The sequence below is a fragment of the Tachysurus fulvidraco genome, chromosome 8, assembly GCF_022655615.1.
Source record: "Tachysurus fulvidraco isolate hzauxx_2018 chromosome 8, HZAU_PFXX_2.0, whole genome shotgun sequence".
NCBI lineage: Eukaryota > Metazoa > Chordata > Actinopteri > Siluriformes > Bagridae > Tachysurus > Tachysurus fulvidraco.
In genome coordinates, this window is record NC_062525.1 from 5,068,900 (window position 1) to 5,089,223 (window position 20,324).

The window sequence follows — 20,324 nt, forward strand, 5'->3', positions numbered from 1 at the left end:
CATCCTCTTAGCAAAGTCCACTACCATCTGTCCTTCATGGTTCCATTCCTTAACTCCAAACTTGCCCATCACCTCCTCATCACCTGTGTTCCCCTCACCAACATGTCCGTTAAAGTCCGCTCCTATCACCACTCTCTCACCCGTGGGAATACTCTCCATCACCTCATCTAATTCACTCCAGAATCTCTCTTTCTCTGCTAACTCACAACCTACCTGTGGGGCATAACCACATTGACAACATTCAACATCAATATCTAACTTCAGACTCATCACCCTGTCTGACACTCTCTTCACCTCCAGAACATTCCTCACAAACTCCTCCTTCAGGACCACACCTTCCTCCACCTTCCTTCTCTCCATCATATCAGCCAGCTCTCTACCTTTCCCTGTCATAGTACCAACATTCAGAGTTCCTATTGTCAGTCCTACACTCTTACCTTTCCTCTTCTCTCTCTGTCTGTGCACTCTCCTTCCTCCTCTACTATTTCGACCAACAGTAGCCCAATTTCCACCGGCGCCCTGTAGGTCAACAGCGCCGATGGCGGTCGTTGTTAACCCGGGCCTCGACCAATCTGGTATGAAATTTGTATTGACGATTTGCATAGTTAGATTTGGCAATGTTTTACACCGGATGCCCTTCCTGACGCAACCCTCTCTATTTTTCCGGGCACAGAGGTCACTGGACTGTGACCCCCATGGCTAGATTAAAATCAGACATTAGTGTTATTTGTTAATAAAACAGCACTCAGATATATTTACTTGTTTACTTAATATTAGTTACTTATATTTAATTGGTTAAAATGGGGAAAATCTTCAGAGCTTTTATTGGACTGTAGATACAGCTTATATCTGGTGCTTCTAGTGTGAGAAAGTCTATTTTACTTGAATGTGGTTGTTATTTAATATTGCTACCTTTTTGTCGCAGTTTGAAACTGTGTTTGAACCAACATAATTTACACTGAATATTTAATACAGTAGAACTACACAATCTACTCAATCACTCACTCAAGCACTCTTTGACCCATAGTAGATTTTTAACCTTAATGTAAAGCAAAAATAAAGCGTAATCCACAAACTTACATTGACTCTGTCTTTACGTCAGTTTGACTTACTGTACGATCTTTGAGCTGATAAAAAGAAACATTTCACAAATTTGGATTTCCAAAGTTATTCTTTACTTATGCTTTTTATCTTATAAGATCTACTACTGAAGCTTTACATTCGAGCTGAAAAGATTGAAGGTGTGAAAAGCTGAAGGTCTGAAAACTGAAAAAAGCACTTGTATAATAATGGAGGACCTGGCAGGGTCATAGTGTAGGATATGATGAACATGTGTACATGTAGTTCTGTAAGAAACTAGAGGAGAACATTATGTGTGTGTGTGTGTGTGTGTGTGTGTGTGTGTGTGTGTGTGTGTGTGTGTGTGTGTGTGTGTGTGTGTGCTGAACACAGACACAAGAGAAGTCAAGTGTGTGTTAACAGAAGCATTATTTATAATCACAGTGCAACAAATAAATACATTAGGCAGCCACAGGTAAAAAAACAAACATAGACTCACACAGATTAATATGTAAAGAGGTCCGACATTGTTTCTCAAACATCGTGCACCTCACCTTTAATGCAAGTTAAATTGAAATTTAAAATGAGAAAGTGTGTCTAAGCACCGAACACTATCAGGAAGACTACTCCAAAGTTTGGGAGCTAAATACGAAAATGTTCCACCAACTTTAGTAGACTTAGATATTCTGGGAACTACCAGAAGTCCTGAGTTTTGTGATCTCAGAGAGCGTGAAGGATTGTAACGTGTTAGAAGACCTTGTACGTAAGTAGCAGCAGTTTGTAATCAATTCTAAATTTATCAGGTAGTTAGTGTAGAGATGATACATTAAAATACTGCATGCTGCACATTTTGAAAAGAAAAATCTAATCAATTATAGACTAGTAAGACAAAACATAGACTATCCTAGATTAATGCATAAAGAAGTACAGCATTGATACTGTATATTTGCTCAGCCAAAATACATGTCCAATGCCACATCGGCAAAAATGTTGACTCATAGTGTGAATGAGAAAACATGTTAGAGCACACTGTCTGTGTGTGTGTGTGTGTGTGTGTGTGTGTGTGTGTGTGTGTGTGTGTGTGTGTGTGTGTGTGTGTGTGTGTGTGTGTGTGTGTGTGTGTGTGTGTGTGTGAGCATTGTGTCTACTCAGAGCTGTGAGGGGCTGAACACAAACACAAGAGAAGTCAATGGTGTGTCAACAGAATCACTATTTATTATCCCAGTGTAATAAATAAATTAGGTAGCCACAAAGGGGTGAAAGCTAAAAACCATCAATGAAAGGTGACTTTTTGGCAGCGATGTTGAAGGCAGATTTCCAATGAGGTGTCTAGTGGCAGGGCTGGACCCAGGAGACTGTCAGCATGCAGGAAGCATGTTCAGGAAGACTTCCTCTTCTTCCACAGTGGTTTCCCTGTGTGGGAGAACAGAGAACATTCATTATACTCTGCACTCTAAGGCCCCTTATCTCTGTGGAAGTGCTGCACCATGTGGTCTCCTGCTGTCCAGGAAGAGTAGGCTGAAATCTGGGTTTTGGAGAACTAGGCTCCCTGAGAGGACTTTTTCCAGCAATTGGAAGGCCTGTTCTGTCTTCTCTATCAATTGCCCCCGGTTGTCCTTTTTTTGTGAGGTCTGAGATGGGGTAAACTGTAGAAGAGAAGTTAATCACAAATCTTATGTAGTATCCAGGCAGCCCTAAAAAGGCATCTGCTTTTTGGTTAGCCTTTGGAATTCATTACATAGGTGCAGGCTTCCGTCGGGCTTAGGCACAATCACGATGGGGCTTGACCTGGGGCTGGCAGACTGCTTGATGATGTCTTTCTCTAACATTCGGCCTACCTCCAATTCTACGGCCTGATGGCAGTCTTCGGGGACCCGGTATGGCCGCTGCTTTACCACCACCTTGGTGGAGGTCCTGATCTTGTGGAGGCCTGGAGAAGAGGAGAACACATCCGCATATTGATCCACCAACTCCGTTAAGTCTTGCTTCTGGGGCAGAGTAGGACTGGGCCCCCGCTGGACCACGCTCTCAGGGATCTGTCGGAAAGGGATCTGTAGTGAACACACATATAACAGCAACAGGTTCCAATCATTTGTTGAGCAAATTTATGTGGTAAAGCTCTTTATTTGCATGCTTACCCGGCTTTTGCAGGTGGTTGACTGTACCCACCCTCTCAGACTATGTATGGGTTCTGCTACTAGGCCAGGAATTTGATTGTTATTAATTATTGATCATTGTTATTTGATTGTTAAATTAATTCAGCCACAAGTAACTTAACTATAAGTCTCTTTCCTATTTGGCTGAAGAGCTCTATAAAATTATGGTAAATGTCATAGCCCTATGTCAGCCCTGTGCTTTACTTTTGCTTCATGTGTCTCAAAGATCTTGTGAGATTTTTTCAAAATTAAAATTTCAAAGGTGTAAAAGAAAGAGAAAAGTGTGTGTGTGTGAGTGTGTGTGTGTGTGTGTGTGTGTGTGTGTGTGTGTGTGTGTGTGTGTGTGTGTGTGTGTGTGTGTGTGTGTGTGTGTGTAAACCCATTTGCCAGTTTTGTAGAGGACATTTTCCCCAGCAACATTAAGCATTAAGCATTTTGGCCACAGCATCAAGACCCCTGAGCAAGAACACGTTCAGTTGTATTGAAATTAAAAAATATGTAAGTCACTCTGGATAAGGGCCTGCTAAGTGCCATAAATGTAATACATATTAAATATCATAATTAAATATTATACATATGTTTATAAAGCTGTAACAACCAGGATCTCTGAATATCCAGAGTTAAAGTTAAAGCAGATAAACCAACGTAAATGAATGTGGATCTCTATCTATCAAATTAAAACGATAGAAATAGATTTAGTCAGTTCTGAGTGCTAATAAATAAATAAATAAATCGGTGTGGCCAGCAGGGGTCGTATAAACATTATTTATTAAGAATTATTTACAGAATTTAAATGTTACTCATTTTGTAAATGTGTTTTCGTTTCCTAAACAAACTCAGAACTTAAAATAATAAAAGCAAATCATGCTGAATTGTAGAGTAAAAATTAATTTGTAGAGTAAAAAGCTTCAATTTTCTAATCTTTTAGTCATCACTAAGGATATATTGTTGTCTGTTTATGTTGTTTGTTTTGTTTGTATATTTTATTCTTAAACTAATTAAATCATCATATCTGTTAATTGTTTCATTTGTTTATTATTTGACTTATTTGGGTTTATTTTATTCTTATCTTGTCACTAAATGAAAGTGTTCAGCAGGGGGCACTGTAACATAATCTTTACTTTCTAAAATACCTCCAGACACACACACACACACACACACACACACACACACACACACACACACACACACACACACACACACACACACACACACACACACACACACACACACATTGTGAAATACTTAATATTACAAAATACTCATTTATTAAAATATTTCTCCTCAATATAAAGAGTTCTAAAAGTTTGACATGACAGTAAACTAGTCAGAATGGGAGTGAAGTACAAGCTGAAATATTTAGTATACATTTTGCAGTCGCATTATCAGCTCTACACAAACATTGACATTGTTCTTTAATAAAAAAAATAGTTTTACCCCCTTTAATAACGCCCCTGATGACGTCAACACGTTCTTGCTTGGGATTGGACCAGAGCCAGATTTTGGTCAAACCGAAACTGGTAAGTGTGTGTTTAACAGAGGAGGAAAGGACAACATAAACGTTTTAAATGTCGTTGGGTGAGTGAAGTAAAAACATTATTGATCATTATATATATATATATATATATATGTGTGTGTGCGTGTGTGCGTGTGTGTGTGTGTGTGTGTGTGTGTGTGTGCGTATGCGTGCGTGCGTGCGTGTGTTAACATTGCTGACATCAAAACATGCATGATATGAATAATAACACAGCGTCTGTCAACATAATACACTTTGATCTTTATGTACATTTTCTGTTATTCGTTTTATTTGCTTAGTAAGATCCATCTTGTACCAGTTTTCCATTTCTTATTTATTTCCTTATTCATACAGTATGTCACATGGCCTCCTTTCTCCTACAGTACGGGCTCGTACACACTTGTTCAGCTAATGTTGCCCACAATATTAGAAAATAATGAAAATAATACATTAAATGATTAGTATGAAATAAAGAAAAGATGAAATGCGACGAGGAGTTTGTTTACGATGTGCGTAACTAGGCAACCTTCTAATGAACTTCCGTTATCTGATCTGTACTAATATCCGGTTATATGTTACATAATATTACTAAACAATTTAAAGCATGCAGTTTTTCTTCACATACTTTTAGTGTACAGTATAAGTGAGAGAATTACATGTAACTTTATATACAAATAATTTAATTAACCTTGTTTTATTATTATTATTTTATTATTATTATTATTTTATTATTATTGAACTTTTTTATTCTACTTTTACCTTGTCACATTTTTGTCTTCAATTAAGTCAAATTAAAAACAAACTTCAGATTTCCATTTTTTATAGAAAGAAAAATCTTGTCGTTTCTGTAACTTCACTTCAAGTTTCCTTTAATCGTTTATTAGCTTTGCTCACTGAGGGACAAGAAAAAGAAGAAATGATTCAAGACTTGGTTTAAAACGTCTTGCTGTCCCTGCTGTCATTACTAAGTCAAATACAGTTATGTTAGTTTAATGACTCAGTTTTTTTTATCCGAAAAAACCTTTAAAAGTTCACTTTGTGTTGAAAGAGATTGTTCAAAAGTAAAAAAGTATGACATTTCAACATGGGTTTCTCCCTAATGAGAAAGCCAGAGGAAACAGTGATTAGACAAAATAAGGTAAAAACCTTGAGAGGACTCAAACCATGTCCTCATCTGAGTGACACCAGACAGTGTGATTATACCATACCTCCCTGGAAAAATTTAGTCTCCCTTCTCTGTTATAATAAGCTCTTCTCTTCTCTTTTCTTCTCTTCTCTTCTCCTCTCTTCTTTTCTCTCCTTTCTTCTCTTCTTCTCTCCTCCTCTCTTTGGAAGGTTTCCAAGTAGATGTTGGAGTGAGGCTGAGGGGATTTGTGATCATTGAGCATTGAGGAAGCTTCAGTTCATTCCAAAGTCAGGGCTCTGTGCAGTATTTAAAGATTACTGCATTAAAATTCCTGATTTAATAAAATTCTATAAAGATTACTGATTCATTCAACATTGAACATGTAAGTGTGTTCTTCCAAGCTTGTCGGTGATGGTCGGGGTGCACATATTTTTGCTCATATTGAGTACGTGTTTAGCAGTAAATATTTTTATGCGTTTTATTTGGGGGGTGTTATCTTTTCATGCAGATTCGTGGAATGCCGGTTTCGATGATAACGCTGCAAACCTGTTGAACGAGTAAAACGAGTAAAAAGTATTACATCATTGCTATCAGTATGATGTAACTGAACAATGGAATCCAAACAAGCTGGAATATCTCTTTATAATTCATTATCACAAGCCGGTTTTTTGTTTTGTTTTGTATTTATTAATAATTTAATAATTATTCTCAAATTCTGCATTTGTAAATCACTTTGGATTAAAGAACCAGAATGAATTTAAATGTCATCTAGAACTAAAAGTTCTATGTGAAACCACCAAGAACTTTTATTTACAGATTTTTTATGATTTTTTTTATTTGTTGGCTTTCGAGCGTGGTAAGGGATTTTTTTTTCCCCTTATAAGTTTAATAATGTTGCATAATAAAAAAAAAAGAAGAACAAAGTCTTCCGGGGAGAAAGTAGGGAATGTAAGGCATGTTTTTTTTTGTTTTGTTTTTTCCATTTCTTTATTTTTACTTCACTGCAGTTTTCAGGAGGAAGTTATCATTACATTAAGACTGTATGACTAAAATCATATGACTTTATGAATTAATGTCACAGGGTTTAACTGCACACTGAACTGAGAATGCAGCATGAGCCTCTCTATATATAGGGTGAGCCATCAAGTGGCCTCTAAACTTTGGCGGTTTTGTTTTGAGAGACGGTACATGAAACAAGACGATGAAGCCTGATGGCATAAGATGACAGAACATTTGTGAGTTTTTTGTTTGTTTCATTGGATAATAAGCAAGTCATTTGGACACTAGCCATCATTTAGTCATAATAGTGAAAATCCATACCATTCTGTTACTGTAAAGAAACATTCATTTTTTAATTAATGATCTCTTTGGTTCAGTGTGTAAAATATTAAGTTTACCAGTGCATGGTGGTTTAGTGGACCTCAAGGTTCAGTTCCTGAATCCACCCTGTTTATGTGGAGCTCGTATGTTCTAAAAGTGCTTCAGGGGTTTCCTCTGGGTACTCTGGTTTTCTACTCCAGTCAAAAGGCATGTGTTGCTGGATGATTGTGGTCTCTAAATTGTTTTGTGTGTGTGTGTGTGTGTGTGTGTGTGTGTGTGTGTGTGTGTGTGTGTGTGTGTGTGTGTGTAGGGAGTCCCCTACCTTATGCCCTGAGTCCCCTGGGATAGACTCCATGCTTCATCATGACCCTGTGTAGGAAAAGTGCTACAGAAAATAGATAGATGGAAGGATATTAAATTTCCAGTTTTTTTTTTGTCTATATCCTCATTTATATACGTTTGTATCTGTTTTTATATTGTTCATTCATTCATTCATTCATTCATTCATTCATTCATAAATTTGAATGAATATTTTCTTCTGCAAGTGACATATTTTTAAGTGGAACTACATATATTGTGTGCATTGAGATGTGATGTCATAGACGAGTGCACATCTGCACACTTTTTTTGGTAGACAAAGTCAATGTTTTAATACAACTGGAAGGCTAAATGACTAAAAATCAGTGCAACTAGAAGACTAAATGACTACAAAACCTGGGACTGGACATTGACATGCTGTGTGTATTAATGTTAGATTAAATTACAATACATTGAATTCAGGCTATGGTATCTTCAGGTACCCTCTCTGGAGATTTCTCAGATTTGATGTTGAAAAAGTTTTTAAATGTTCTTGAGTTCATGTGAGGTTTTCCCCTGGGGCAAATGTGAGTGTGTGAGTGTATGTTCTTACCTTCTAATATATAAGTACCCACTGTGACCCTGAGGTTAATGATAATAAATAAATGGAGATCTCAGAATGCTGTGCCACATAAAAAGTGTGAATACATGGCTGATATAATATTTTCCCTGAGTGGAAGCATGTTTTGTATATAAAGTGCAACGGTCGTTCTTTTGTGGTTCTGCAAATGTACCAGAAGTTTCTATAGATGCTTAGTTTTTATGCGTCGATCATAGTTCAAGCACTTTGTAGCTTGAACTAAGGTCCAAATGATAAAGTGATGCAACTTACCATCTGAATTACTAAGCCCAACACATGATGTATTAAATTTCACAGAGATGATGGGGTAAGCCTTAGGGAACTGAAAGTGCAGCATGCCCAGCACCTAGCATGAGTAGCATAAAAAATGCATTTTCCTCCTGTCATAAAAGTAGAGACTCTGAACACAAATGTGGAACTTTTTATGCAAAAGTATGTATGTTCAAAGTAAACATTGATTTCGAACCTGTTATATCTCTGAGATGCCCCAAGTTCTTGTTCATAATCTTCTCAAATTTGAAGGTACTATCTTAAACCATTAAAATTTATGTAGAGGGAAAAGCACACAGCTCACACTGAAAGCCAACAGAGTCCTGACTCATTTTATATCAGACTCTTATGTCAAAAAAATATTCATTTGCTACAACTGATTGAAAATATCATCATGAAACACCAGTTTGCTAGTAAGGAAGGCTTATCTTTCCTGGTAAATGTGCTGAATCCAGATCAGCCCCGGTCAGAATTGGACCGATGTACAGTATTGTAGAGCAGCGGTGTCCAATTTTATCCGGAAAAGGCCGGTGTGGGTGCAGGTTTTCATTCCAACCAATCAGAAGCCACACCAGAGTCTACTAAAAGCCAGGAACAACTGATTAAACAGGTGGAATCAGGTGTGGCTTCTGCTTGGCTGGAATGATAACCTGCACCCACACCGGCCCTTTGTGGATAAGATCAGACACCGCTGTTTTAGAGACTACGACTGTAATTAGGACCACATTGTCAAGCCCAGGACTAGGACAAGATCGAACCAGGACCAAGTCATAAGGGACTCAAGATTAAATCATAATTGAGTCCAAATGAAGGTGAAGACTAACATAGAAAACCAACAAATCCTTTTTAAAGTCTGCCAAATGCTGTAAATATATATGTAAAGCTAAGACGTTTCTACTTGGCTTCCTTCATTCATAATGCTTATAAACTCTCAACCAAGACCATATACCCTGCCAAGCACACCAAGAACAAGTCCGAGTACTAATAGACTTTTCAGTCCCATGATCCTATGTAGCATCATGGTCCTGGGGAAACCTTGTTCACTTTGTACTGCATCAGCTAGATATGGTTGAAATGACAATAAAAGCTTCTTGACTTGACTAGACTGGCTTCGTTTACAGCCTATGTATGTAATATGTACCTTGTGTTTAATGATTTTACACCAGAGATACAGATCCAGTTTCAGTTTCATTAGAAATTATTCAGGATTAATCATTTTAATGCATGTTTGAGAAGTGCAGTTTTATTGGAATTATTTTTAATCAAGTTCTGATGTTGCAGGATTAGCGTTAAAGACGAGCGGTTCAATGTAACATTCACTTTGACCGGAGAGCATCATCAGAATCATCAGCAGCATCAGCAGATGCATCATCATCATGATGTTTAATGGGGTTACCTCCAGGATGATGCTTCCTTTGAGCAATCATGTGGAAGGAACACCTGAGACAAAGTAAGTAGCCATGTATTAGCATCAAATGTGAGTTGAAGAATTGTTTGTATGTTTTAGAAATGTAATTGAGCAATAATTCATGGTATCATGTCATGGTGGACTTCACACACAGGTTCATGACAGAATCTCCAGCTCCCAGCTGCGTGTCCATGAAGAGTGACAACTCCATAGAGCAGCCTCCAAGCCTGGATAAAGATGGCGCCGTCCCTGAGAGCAGGTGAGTGCAAACCCACATGAGTACATTTTTCACCCTCGCTCAGATTCCGACTCCAGCTTCTCATGAAATCAAGCTGCTTCGCAGTCGTTGTTTTTGTTGCTGCTTTTCTATGGAATAAAAACACTGTCAATAATAATCGTACGTAATTCAAAGAATTTGTGTGTAAATTTTAATTTTGTGGAGTTGGATCCCAAAATTTACGGCCACGACAGTTTACACATACGAGATTTTGTGTGTTTGTTCAAATACAACTCTAAAATGTACGACTATGACAGTTTACACACACAATGCTTCTTTTCACAACACCTCTTTTTCACACACGAAAACGGTCTGCGAAACAACTGTCAAAAATACGTCATCACGTTCACAGGCATTACTATCCGAGGGAAGATGAATCGATTCCACGAAGTGCGCATGCGCCCCGCCCTCTTTTAAACCACTGGCGAAATGGTGGATCAGCAGCCAAGCGCTCACTCATCGTCAGTGTTGTATAAAGTATTAGAAAGCAATACTTGAGTAAAAGTACAAGTATCATACTAGAAAAAGACTTTGGTAGAAGTGAAAGTCACCTTTTAGAATACTACTCAAGTAAAAGTCTTAAAGTATCTGATATTTACTGTACTTAAGTATCAAAAGTCATTTTCTGATATTTAATGTAATTAAGTATTTGAAGTAAAAGTACAATTTCAGTGATTTTCGGTAGGTATAAGATCAGGGACGGTTCTAGGGTTTCATCTTTAGGGTTTTTAGCCCTCAGTGAGAAATTAAAACAAGAAGAGTTTTATATTATATATTATATGACTACATAGTAAGCCAAAAGTTATGGTATTATTAAATCGAAAAGTGGACACCAAAACGTTATGCATGATGTAATGATGCCAGTCTTGAATCAGATCAGTTCATGTATGTGTGCATTCTCTACAAACAGTGTGTCCAATGTATGCAGTCATTAATAAACAAATATTTACAAAGACCAAATCAATAAATGTTATTTTTATTTAGTATTGTATGGATTGTTTGCATTAATATTTTGTTTGTGCTACAACTCTGGTAATAAGAATAGTGAAATTTCACTGCTTTTGGTTGCTGTATTTGCAGCTTTCCGATTAGCGTTAAACATTAACGCCTCCAGCTCTGACTGCGCGCGCACGCTGCGCGTACCTGTGCTTCTCCGTACAAGAATCCACAAATAGGTGGACTCCGCCCACCGTCTACTCCAGCCAATCGGACAACGGTCTCGTGGCGCTGACCAATCGTGGCACGGTCTACCTCCAACCAATCACGTTCTGATTTACTCGCTCTTCACACTACCCCTGGACACATTGATGATGCTGAAATCGTTTCCAAAGAAAGCAGAATTGAACTAACCCTTAGTGCTGGCTACAATCCATACAGGGTTACCAGATTGGGCTCGAATCTGCTACAAATGTTTTTTTAAATCGTATTTTGCAGTACATATTACCCTGTGATAGTGCGAGTAAATCAGAACGTGATTGGTTGGAGGTAGACCGTGCCACGATTGGTCAGCGCCACGAAACCGTTGTCCGATTGCCTGGAGTAGACGGTGGGCGGAGTCCACCTATTTGTGGATTCTTGTGCACGGCTAGAAATGTTTCAAATCCACAAATGCACAGAACGCGATCCACAAATGAGCAGGAAGCCATTCACAAATAAATACAATTAAATATATATTTATAAATATTTTTTTTTATTTGCAAATCCCATTTTATTCATTTGTGAATTTCATTTCTTTTTGTGAAATTTGTAACATATTTACGGTTTGCTTATTGTGCATTTGTTGACTTAAAAAATATTTGTGAAACTCTTTATATTTATTTGTGGATCATAGTATATTTATTCAGAATATGTGGATCATAGTATATTTATTCAGAATAACGAAACAATTCTGACCCCATAGTGATTCACCAAACCTCTCTTATTGCAGTCACACACATTTCTTCTGATTCTATTTTGTAGTAATGAAGATGCTTAGTGGAAATATAACAGAGTAAAAGTTTACATTTTATCTAGGAAATGTAGTGGAGTAAAAGTGAAAGTTGACATAAATTTAAATAGCGAAGTAAAGTACAGATACGTGACATTTCTACTTAAGTACAGTAACGAAGTGTTTTTACTACGTTACATTACAACACTGCTCATCGTCTCAGGTAAGTTGTTTTTTTTTGGTTATTTTATTGTTTATCAGGTTCCATTAGGTGACATCTTGCACTCAGCCCTGAATCTGGTGTCGATGTTGACCAACACCTTAAGTGTTTTGGGATCCAACTCCGCAAAATTAAAATTTACACACAAATGCTTTGAATTACGTACGATTATTATTGACAGTGTTTTTATACCATACTTTTCAAAATGCTTAATAGGTAAGAAAAAGATGTTTGTCTACGATATTTCCAGATCCACTTCTGAAAATGCCAGACCTCCAGCACCCAGCTGCGTGTCCATGAAGAGTGGTAGGTCCATAGAGAAGCCTCCAAGCCTGAATATGAAACACCCCGTCCCTCAAAGCGGGTGAGTCCGAATCTGGATGATCTCACACTTTCTAGCAAGTTAGAGAGGAACTAAGAAGGTTAAGATGAAGTTTAGTTTAGTTAGTTAGTTAGTTAGTTGGTTAGTTAGTTAGTTAGTTTATCTATCTATCTATCTATCTATCTATCTATCTATCTATCTATCTATCTATCTATCTATCTATCTATTTATTTATTTATTTATAATTAAAAAAAAATCCACCACTTCATCATCACTCATTCAGATAATTCTGTCTCTCATCAAATCAGGCTGCTGCAAAGCCTTTGTTTACTTTATAGCTTATCATTAGGCTTGAAAAAGATCTCTATGATGTTTCCAGATTTAATTCATCTCCCCAAACTGCCCACTCTATTGAGCGGCCTCTAAGCCTGAGTGGGGAAGATCTAGATCCTGAAGGCGGGTGAGTTCAAACCAGTCGTTTTTAGTTGCAAACTTTTTGCAAAAAAAAAAAAAATGTTTTTGTCAATGTTTGGCAATGTTAGTCTATGATGTTCCCATAGTTCAGTTCAATTCAATGCTATTCTGTTTGCATTGGTGCTTTTAACTATACACATTATTCAATTCCATTCAGTTTTATGCGTATAACTCTTTTATCAGTAGATGCTGTCACAAAGCAGCTTTACAAAAATATAAAAATTACAATAAAATAAAATTTATATTTATATCGTAAATATGCTCTAAAATACAGACGTAGAAAAATCCAGATGTGTACTGATGTTTGTATTACTCTGTTGACTTTCATTAGACAAAAACTTCGAGCAGAAGCTCTGCAGGAACCCACACTGATGCAGATAACCACAGACTTCCTGCTACATTCTTCCCAACCGGTGAACGACCTTTTATGCAGAGTCGTAAAGGTCCACAAAACCAGCATGTGCAACAGGAACCAGAGTTTATTCGAAGGAATCAAAATGCCCAGAAATAAAACCCCTCTGAACTCTATATACACGCAGCTCTACATCATAGAAGGAGAGAGCGAAGGAGTAAATAATGAACACGAAGTTTTACAGATAGAGAAAAGGCCCAGAAAACAGCACTTCCATGACACGTCAATCAACTGCTTAGACATATTTAACCACATTCAGGACCTCAGCGGAGGAAATGTTACAGATAGAAGTGGAGCAGGAATACAGAAGCTCAGAACTGTGTTAACTAAAGGAATTGCTGGAATCGGGAAAACCGTGTCAGTTCAGAAATTCATCCTGGACTGGGCAGAAGAAAAAGCAAACCCAGACATCGATTTCATGTTTGTGCTTCCTTTCCGAGAGTTGAATTTGATTAAAGACGAATGCTACAGTCTTCACAAACTCTTGTGCGACTTCCATCCCGAGCTAAAAGTCTTGGACACGCATCTGTACGAGGAGTGTAAAATCGTCTTCATATTCGACGGCCTGGACGAAAGCAGGCTCCCGCTGGACTTCTTCAACGATACGAAAGTATCTGATGTCACAATGACATCATCAGTGAGCACCCTGATATCAAACCTCATTAAAGGTGACCTGCTTCCCTCTGCTCTCATCTGGATTACCTCCAGACCTGCGGCGGTCAGTCAGATCCCTCGAACGTACATCGATCGCGTGACGGAAATACAGGGGTTTAGTGACACACAAAGGGAGGAGTATTTCAGGAAGAAAATCGCCGAGCCCAAAAACGCAGAGAATATAATTTCACACATTAAAAAGACCAGGAGTCTTTATATCATGTGCCACATCCCAGTGTTTTGTTGGATATTAGCCACAGTGCTACAGCAAATTATGAAAGAAAATAATCACACAGAGGTTCCTAAAACTCTCTCTGAGATATACGTGCACTTCCTGCTCATTCAGATGAACATAAAGAACGAAAAGTATGAAGAAAAGGATGAAAGAGATCCAAAGAAACTTCTGGAAACAAACAGAGCCATAATTTTAAAACTAGCACACCTGGCTTTTGAACAGCTGATGAAGGGCAATGTGATGTTTTATGAAGAAGACCTGACGGAGTGTGGGATCGATCTTACCGAGGCCTTGATATACTCTGGGATTTGCACTGAGATCTTCAAAGAGGAATCTGTGCTGTTCCAGAAGAAGGTTTTCTGCTTCGTGCATCTGAGCTTTCAGGAGTTTTTCGCTGCTCTCTACGTGTTTTACTGCTATCTGTCCAAGAGCATGAAGCCATTGCATCATTTCATGGCGCAAAACCAAGAAAGATCTGTTGACGTTTCTTTGGACGACTTGTTGAAGGTAGCAGTCGATAAAGCCTTACACACTGACAACGGACATTTAGACCTTTTCCTCCGATTCCTGCTTGGCATCTCGCTGGAGAGCAATCAGAGACTTCTACAAGGCCTTCTGACCCACACTCACAGCAGCTCGGAGAACATCCAGAGTATAGCCAATTACATCAAAAGGCAGATTCAAACCGAGGACCTTCCGAGTGACAGATCAATCAACTTGTTCCTGTGTCTCACTGAAATGAAAGATCAGTCTCTCTCGGAAGAGATTCAGGAGTTTCTAAAGACACAGAAGTGGTCAGAGAAGAAGCTCTCGGCCGCACACTGCACGGCAATCGCGTACATGTTACAGGTCTCAGACCACGTCCTGGAGGAGCTGGATATGAAGAAATACAACGTGTCAGAGGAGGGATGTAGGAGGCTGATTTCAGCTGTGAGCAACTGCAGAAAGGCTCGGTAATAGTTCATTTCAATAATACTAATAAAGTTATAGAACGGATAGTTTTAGGACCAAACTCATATATTTACCGAATATTATTGATTAGAAATTCTCAATAGACTTGATTTTATACTATCATTTGGGGAAGAAACTTTATGGTGTCCCCGTGGGACCTTCCAGCATAGTCAGATATGCAGAAGTCTTAAAGCAGAAGTTGACATTGTCCCTCACAGAAATAGCAATATAAATATATCTCCAGTGACTCACATGTGACTCCATGCAGTTTTTAACAATACTGTATTCCATAATTATTGTTTGTTTGTTTGTTTGTTTGTTTCAGACTAGCAGGCTGTTATCTCACCTTGAGTTCCTGTGAAACCTTCACTTCAGCTCTGCAGTTAGAAAAGTCCCCCCTGAGAGAACTGGACCTCAGTAACAACGACCTGCAGGACTCGGGAGTGAAGCTGCTCGCTGATGGACTGAAGAGTTCACACTGTAAACTGGAGATACTGCGGTGAGCTCACTGCAAATCATTTTAGAATCTGAAATATTAACTTGGGAAAGCACAGCAAAGGTTAGCTACATCATATTCAGTACATTTTTATACCCTAACACTGTTGAATTCTTACAGCTGATTGGTTAGAAGGTGATGAATAGTTTTCTATATGAGAAGTAGCTCCATTTGTAATTCCAAGACAGGTTACTATAGTAACAGCTTGTTTCTATAGTACCTCAAATCTGTAGTTACAGCTCCTTTCTATAGTAACACCCTGTTTCTATAGTAACACCCTGTTTTTATACTAACACCCAATTTCTATAGTAACACCCCATTTCTATAGTAACACCATATTTCTATAGTTACAGCTCCTTTCTATAGTAACACCCAATTTCTATAGTAACACCCCATTTCTATAGTAACACCCCATTTCTATAGTAACACCCTGTTTCTATAGTAACACCCTGTTTCTATAGTAACACCCTGTTTTTATACTAACACCACATTTCTATAGTAACACCCCGTTTCTATAGTAACACCATATTTCTATAGTAACACCCTGTTTCTATAGTAACACCGCATTTCTATAGTAACACCCTGTTTCTATAGTAACACCCAATTTCTATAGTTACAGCTCCTTTCTATAGTAACACCCCATTTTTAGAGGTACACCCTGTTTCTATAGTAACACCCCATTTCTAGAGTAACACCCTGTTTCTATAGTAACACTCCATTTCTATAGTAACACCCTGTTTCTATAGTAACACCCCATTTCTATAGTTACAGCTCCTTTCTATAGTAACACCCTATTTCTATAGTAACACCCCATTTCTATAGTAACACCTCATTTCTATGGTAACACTATTTCTATAGTAACACCCCATTTCTATAGTAACACTGCATTCTATCCTAAACCTTTTGTCTCTCTACTTAGACTAGCTATTTGTAATCTTGGAGAAAAGGCTTGTGAATATCTGGCATCAGCTGTCATGCAGCCACACTCAGCTCTGAGAGAACTGGACCTCAGTAACAATGACCTGCAGGACTCAGGAGTGAAGATGCTCGCTGACGGACTGAAGAGCTCTCACTGTAAACTGGAGATACTGCGGTGAGCTTTTAAGCTTCCTGAATGAATTCTTGAATCTGATTGGTCAGAAAGTCAGACAGTAAAGACTGTTCTGCTGATCACAGCTTTAAATTAATGCAAATTTAAACTGGTGCTTACGTCTACTTTTGTAAATGCCTCTTACACATTTTATACGTCTGTGATTTTTCACTTTCTTCCTGCAGACTGTCTGGATGTTTAATCACGAGTGAAGGCTGCGATTCTCTGGCTTCAGCCCTGAGTTCGAACCTGTTACTGCTGAGAGAGCTGGACCTGAGCTACAACCATCCAGGAGACTCGGGAGTGAAGATGCTGTCTGCAAGACTGAAAGATCCAGACTGCAGCCTCAGGTATTGTGTGTATGAGAGATTGTTTTCAATATATTTATAGGGACCAACCGTCCACACAAACAGAAATATCTGATAGTCTAGGACTTTTTTGCAGATTTAATAAATATATTAATAATAGTAACTAAAAGAGACAAAATCTTTATATTTGTTTAGTGCTTTAGGTGGGGGTTATGTTTAGTGTGTGTTTTATTATCCTGGTCGGTGTCAACTGTCCCCACAAGGATAGAAATATCTGATCTTGTTTGAATATCTAGTCTTGAGAGGACATTTGTCTGGTCCCCATGAAGAAGGATTATTTTTTTTTAACTAAAAGAGGAAAAATGTTTACTTTTGGCTACTGATGTTAAGGTTGGGATTAGATTTCGCTGTAGTGTGTATTGTGTATTACACAGAATGTGTGTATCTTGTTTAGGTTGGACCATGCAGGTGAGATTAGGCTCACAGCCGGTCTAAGAAAATGTAAGTTCAGACACACACACACACACACACACACACACACACACACACACACACACAATTTGTTTTGTAGATGATATCCAGTCTAATCTCTCTCCTCATGCGCAGATGCCTGTGAGCTCACGCTGGACCCAAACACGGCACACACTCGCCTCGCTCTATCTGAGGGAAACAGAAAGGTTACCCATGTTAAAGACAACCAGCCGTACCCCGACCATCCCGAGCGGTTTGAAGACTTTAAGCAGGTGATGTGTCAACCGAGTCTGCGTGGACGCTGTTACTGGGAGGCGCAGTGGTCTGGCGGGGAAGCTGTGATCTCCATGAGTTATAAAGGAATATGCCGGAAAGGACGCAGCGGCAACTGCATTTTCGGAACCACCAAGAAATCCTGGAAGCTGGACTGCTCGAGCAACAGCTACACCGCCTGGCACAACAAGAAGAGGACGGACATCCCGACACCGACGTACTGCTCTAACAGGGTAGGAGTGTATCTGGACTCACTGGAGGGTTCTCTGTCTTTCTACAGCATCTGTCCTGACACACACATACTCACACACCTACACACTTACCACGCCACATTCTCAGAGCCGCTTTATGCAGGGTTTTGGGTTGATTGTGACTCGTCTGTGAGTTTGGGTTGAGATCATGTTGATCTGCCCTGCGAAGATTTATTCTGTATCGCACTTTTACATAGCTCCATTCTGATTGGTCAAATGGAGTTCGGTTCCAGTTACATGCTTACGTTAATGCATTTGTTATAATACATTATATTTTATAAAAGTTAAAGGGATTTGTTCTTGATCCTCGGTATCATTTATTGTACAAAGTCTTTTGCACATTGTGTCATTTCGATGGAAAGAGATTCCAGTGTCATACCTGCAGCTCATTTTTACTCGGGGGGGTTAACAATAAATCCTGGCTCTTCATAATCAGACGTTTCTGTATACTCTACATTCCTAAACATACTTATTTACATATTTGCACCATAAACAACTCTGATTGGATAAATCCAGCATGCGACAACTTTTAATAAATTTGGTTTGTCTCGTACTTTCACATCAGTGAGGAAAAAAGTTGAGGTATTTCCTCCTGCAAGCTAGAAGGTATTATCATTCACAGCTTTCTGTCTTTTTTTATGTTTTTTTGCACTTTAAAGTTTGTTGTGTAGTTGACCAGCCGTTCGTTTATACAAAAAAAATCTGTTAATTTTTCAGCGTGACATATATCCCCCTCGCTACAGCACATATTTCCGTGATATTCCGTGTTTTATCTCCCGACTCTCTCTACCGAGCCGATTTTGTTAAGCATCGCTACGTCCTGGTTTTCTCCTGATATCAGGTTTTCACACGCTGTTCAGTTTCTGATTGGGTGTCTATTACTAAGCAACCAGCTAAAAGTAACGTTCTACCAGCGTATGGTTTCACACTGTACACGTCTGATACCACAGTGTGAAGCTTTAGAGCAGAGTTTCATAACCCTGGATCTACATTACATGTGTGAAACCTTCCTTGACCTGGGATTAAGAGCAGGCTTTACAATGTCCTTATTTTTGTTAAGTGCAATCTGAAAAAAGTTTTATTTTTATCACCAGTTTTATTATTTTAACAGTTTTCACACCTTTAACCAGCTTTTTGCTGTAGTATCCTACGATTTGATGATAAATCATCAATCACGTTTGTTGCTAGACTTTATAGCTTCCATCAGCAGTAATTCTCCACTGCTCTTTGAAGCACATTTTTTCTGCTGCTTTTTCTGCTGGAGAACTTTTCCCCTTTTTGTTGATAAGTTTGATGTGTTATATAATGTATGCATTATGTATGTGTTATTATTTTTGTTTACTTTTTGTTTACTATTTTTGGGAGGAGGACCTTCCTCAGGCTTTCCCACGTGTGTACGTCGCTCTGGATAAGGGCGTCTGCCAAATGCTGTAAATGTAAATGAGTGTCTCTGTTCGTTTGCCGTTTACTGAGTGAAGCATCTAAACACTTTTACTGTGTCTGTTACATGTATTGATTATTATGATGATGGTGATGATGCTGCTGCTGTCATCCTCAACATTCATGAGTTACACGAATGTAATTAGGTCAAACTATATTCTCAAGTCAGTTTTGTTTATTGTCTATTTTTTTACTGGCTGCTTGTAATGTAAAGGAGTGTTGAAGGCATTAAATAAAGTATTTTATTTATGGATACGATAAAATCAATACGATTTTCTGAAGACCCTGAACTTATACCCAACAACTCACACACATACACAACAACCCAGCCACCCACCCAAGCACACACCCAAGCACACACTCACCCACATGCACACACTGGAACTTTCTCAACAGGAAAAAAGAAATAATCAGAAACCTCAGTGACAGGAAGCAAGAGCTTTACCTCAAAGCCACAAACTCTTGTGGTTAGAGAATAGTGACAGGTTCTTAAAAAATGACATCTTACAAGCTGTTTTCATGTAATACTGAATGTAATTGTGAGATTTTTTCTTTTTGGAGGATAAACAGCTCTAAATAAGCCCTTGGTTATGGAGGTACTGCTGACTCATTGGTGTGAGGATGAGCACAGCATAAAAACTTCATGCAGTAGAGTTCATACCAATGACCATGTTCTTAGACTTTAGAAATAAAGGATAAATAGATAGATTATATACATTATATAGATTATA

The 20,324-nt window shown here is 38.4% G+C and overlaps 1 protein-coding gene and 1 long non-coding RNA gene across 6 annotated transcripts; one reads left to right on the top strand and one right to left on the bottom strand.

Annotated features, from left to right (window-relative positions):
• Nucleotides 1-9,682: 9,682 nt before the first annotated feature.
• LOC113640964 lies at nucleotides 9,683-16,672 on the bottom strand. 5 transcript variants are annotated; one of them, XR_007143695.1, is made up of 5 exons: nucleotides 15,981-16,672; nucleotides 15,611-15,803; nucleotides 12,490-12,630; nucleotides 9,945-10,158; nucleotides 9,683-9,824 (listed from the first exon to the last, which is right to left on the bottom strand). It is a non-coding gene; the product is annotated as an uncharacterized LOC113640964 (long non-coding RNA). The 5 variants fall into 5 exon arrangements; XR_007143693.1 differs by having other exon boundaries at nucleotides 15,611-15,749; nucleotides 15,879-16,672; XR_007143694.1 differs by having other exon boundaries at nucleotides 15,611-15,772; nucleotides 15,879-16,672.
• On the top strand, nucleotides 9,692-19,846 carry LOC113640963 (NLR family CARD domain-containing protein 3-like). The gene is made up of 10 exons (XM_027143520.2): nucleotides 9,692-9,834; nucleotides 9,947-10,051; nucleotides 12,467-12,580; nucleotides 12,918-12,998; nucleotides 13,344-15,266; nucleotides 15,590-15,763; nucleotides 16,680-16,853; nucleotides 17,036-17,200; nucleotides 17,613-17,659; nucleotides 17,765-19,846. Exons 1-10 carry the CDS (start codon nucleotides 9,761-9,763, stop codon nucleotides 18,295-18,297), a joined length of 3,390 nt encoding a protein of 1,129 aa, XP_026999321.2. The 5' UTR covers nucleotides 9,692-9,760; the 3' UTR covers nucleotides 18,298-19,846.
• Nucleotides 19,847-20,324: the final 478 nt, after the last annotated feature.